This window comes from Malurus melanocephalus, unplaced genomic scaffold (genome assembly GCF_030028575.1).
Source record: "Malurus melanocephalus ecotype Western Australia unplaced genomic scaffold, MMel_1.1 scaffold_3164, whole genome shotgun sequence".
Lineage (NCBI taxonomy): Eukaryota > Metazoa > Chordata > Aves > Passeriformes > Maluridae > Malurus > Malurus melanocephalus.
Window position 1 is genome coordinate 5,646 of NW_026626396.1, and position 1,263 is coordinate 6,908.

At 53.4% G+C, this 1,263-nt stretch overlaps 1 protein-coding gene across 1 annotated transcript in view; it reads right to left on the reverse strand.

Annotated features, from left to right (window-relative positions):
• The window catches only part of LOC130588042 (proteasome subunit beta type-4-like), a gene marked incomplete at its 5' end in the record, with an annotated part of 3,438 nt that extends 2,178 nt beyond the window's left edge, over positions 1 to 1,260 (reverse strand). Inside the window, 2 exons of the mRNA XM_057388995.1 lie at positions 3 to 93; positions 1,073 to 1,260. Coding sequence (XP_057244978.1) covers positions 3 to 93; positions 1,073 to 1,260 — 279 coding nt within the window. The remainder of the gene's footprint in view (positions 1 to 2; positions 94 to 1,072) is intronic.
• Positions 1,261 to 1,263: the final 3 nt, after the last annotated feature.

Here is a 1,263-nt window from a genome sequence, read left to right on the forward strand (position 1 = left end):
TTGGAGCGCCGGTTGTAGAGGACGCGCGTCAGCCACGAGTGCACGGCCCGGGGGCTGTAACTGTGCCCGTCCCCCAGCAGCTCCTCGTCGATCCTGGAATGGCAGAAAAATGGGGGATATCAGCCCAAAAAAATGATATCAAAATATGGGATATCAGCCCCAAAAAATGACACCAAAATAGGAGATATCAGCCCAAAAATGATACCAAAATATGGGATATCAGCACAAGAAACGCCATGGAAATGGGGGATACCGGCCCAAAAATGACACAGAAATGGGGGATATCAGCCCAAAAATGTCACCAAAATATGGGATTCCAGCCCAAAAATGACACCACAGAAATGGGGGATATCAGCACAAAAATGACACAGAAATGGGGGATTGCAGCCCAAAAATGATACCAAAATATGGGATTGCAGCCCAAAAATGACACCACAGAAACGTGGGATTGCAGCCCAAAAATGACCCCGCACTCCAATCCCCATCAATAGCCCCAAACTCCAATCCCCATCAAAACCCCAAACCCCGCACTCCAATCCCCAAAAACCCCCTAAACTCCAAACCCCACAATTCCCAGCCATCCTTACACCATCTGCTCCAGGACAGGAATCCCATGAATACCGCATGCCCCAAACCCCAAATCCCACCCTCCAGCCCCCCAATTCCCAGGAATTCCCTGGAATCCCTTACACCATCTGCTCCAGGAGAGGAACCCCATCAATCCCCCAAACCCCACAATTCCCGGGAATTCCCATCCATCCCTTACACCATCTGCTCCAGCACAGGGACCCCATAAATCCCCCAAACCCCACAATTCCCGGAATTCCTTACACCATCTGCTCCAGGACAGGAACCCCATCAATCCCCCAATTCCCAGAAATTCCCCAGAATTCCCGGAATTCCTTACACCATCTGCTCCAGGACAGGAACCCCATCAATCCCCCAATTCCCAGGAATTCCCCACAATTCCCGGAATTCCTTACACCACCTGCTCCAGGACATCAATCCCCCAAACCCCACCCTCCAGTCCCCCAATTCCCAGGAATTCCTCACAATTCCCGGAATTCCTTACACCATCTGCTCCAGGAGCTGCCGCAGGTGCTGGAAATCGGCCACGTCCCCCGAGGCTCCGAGCACGGTGGAGTTGTTGACTTTGAGCAGGCGGGAGATGCCGCGGAACCGCGCCAGGGAGCCGTAGGATCCCACCATATCCGCGGCCAGCAGCACCCCGCCCGAGAACTTGAGCCCCAGAACCGATGTTCC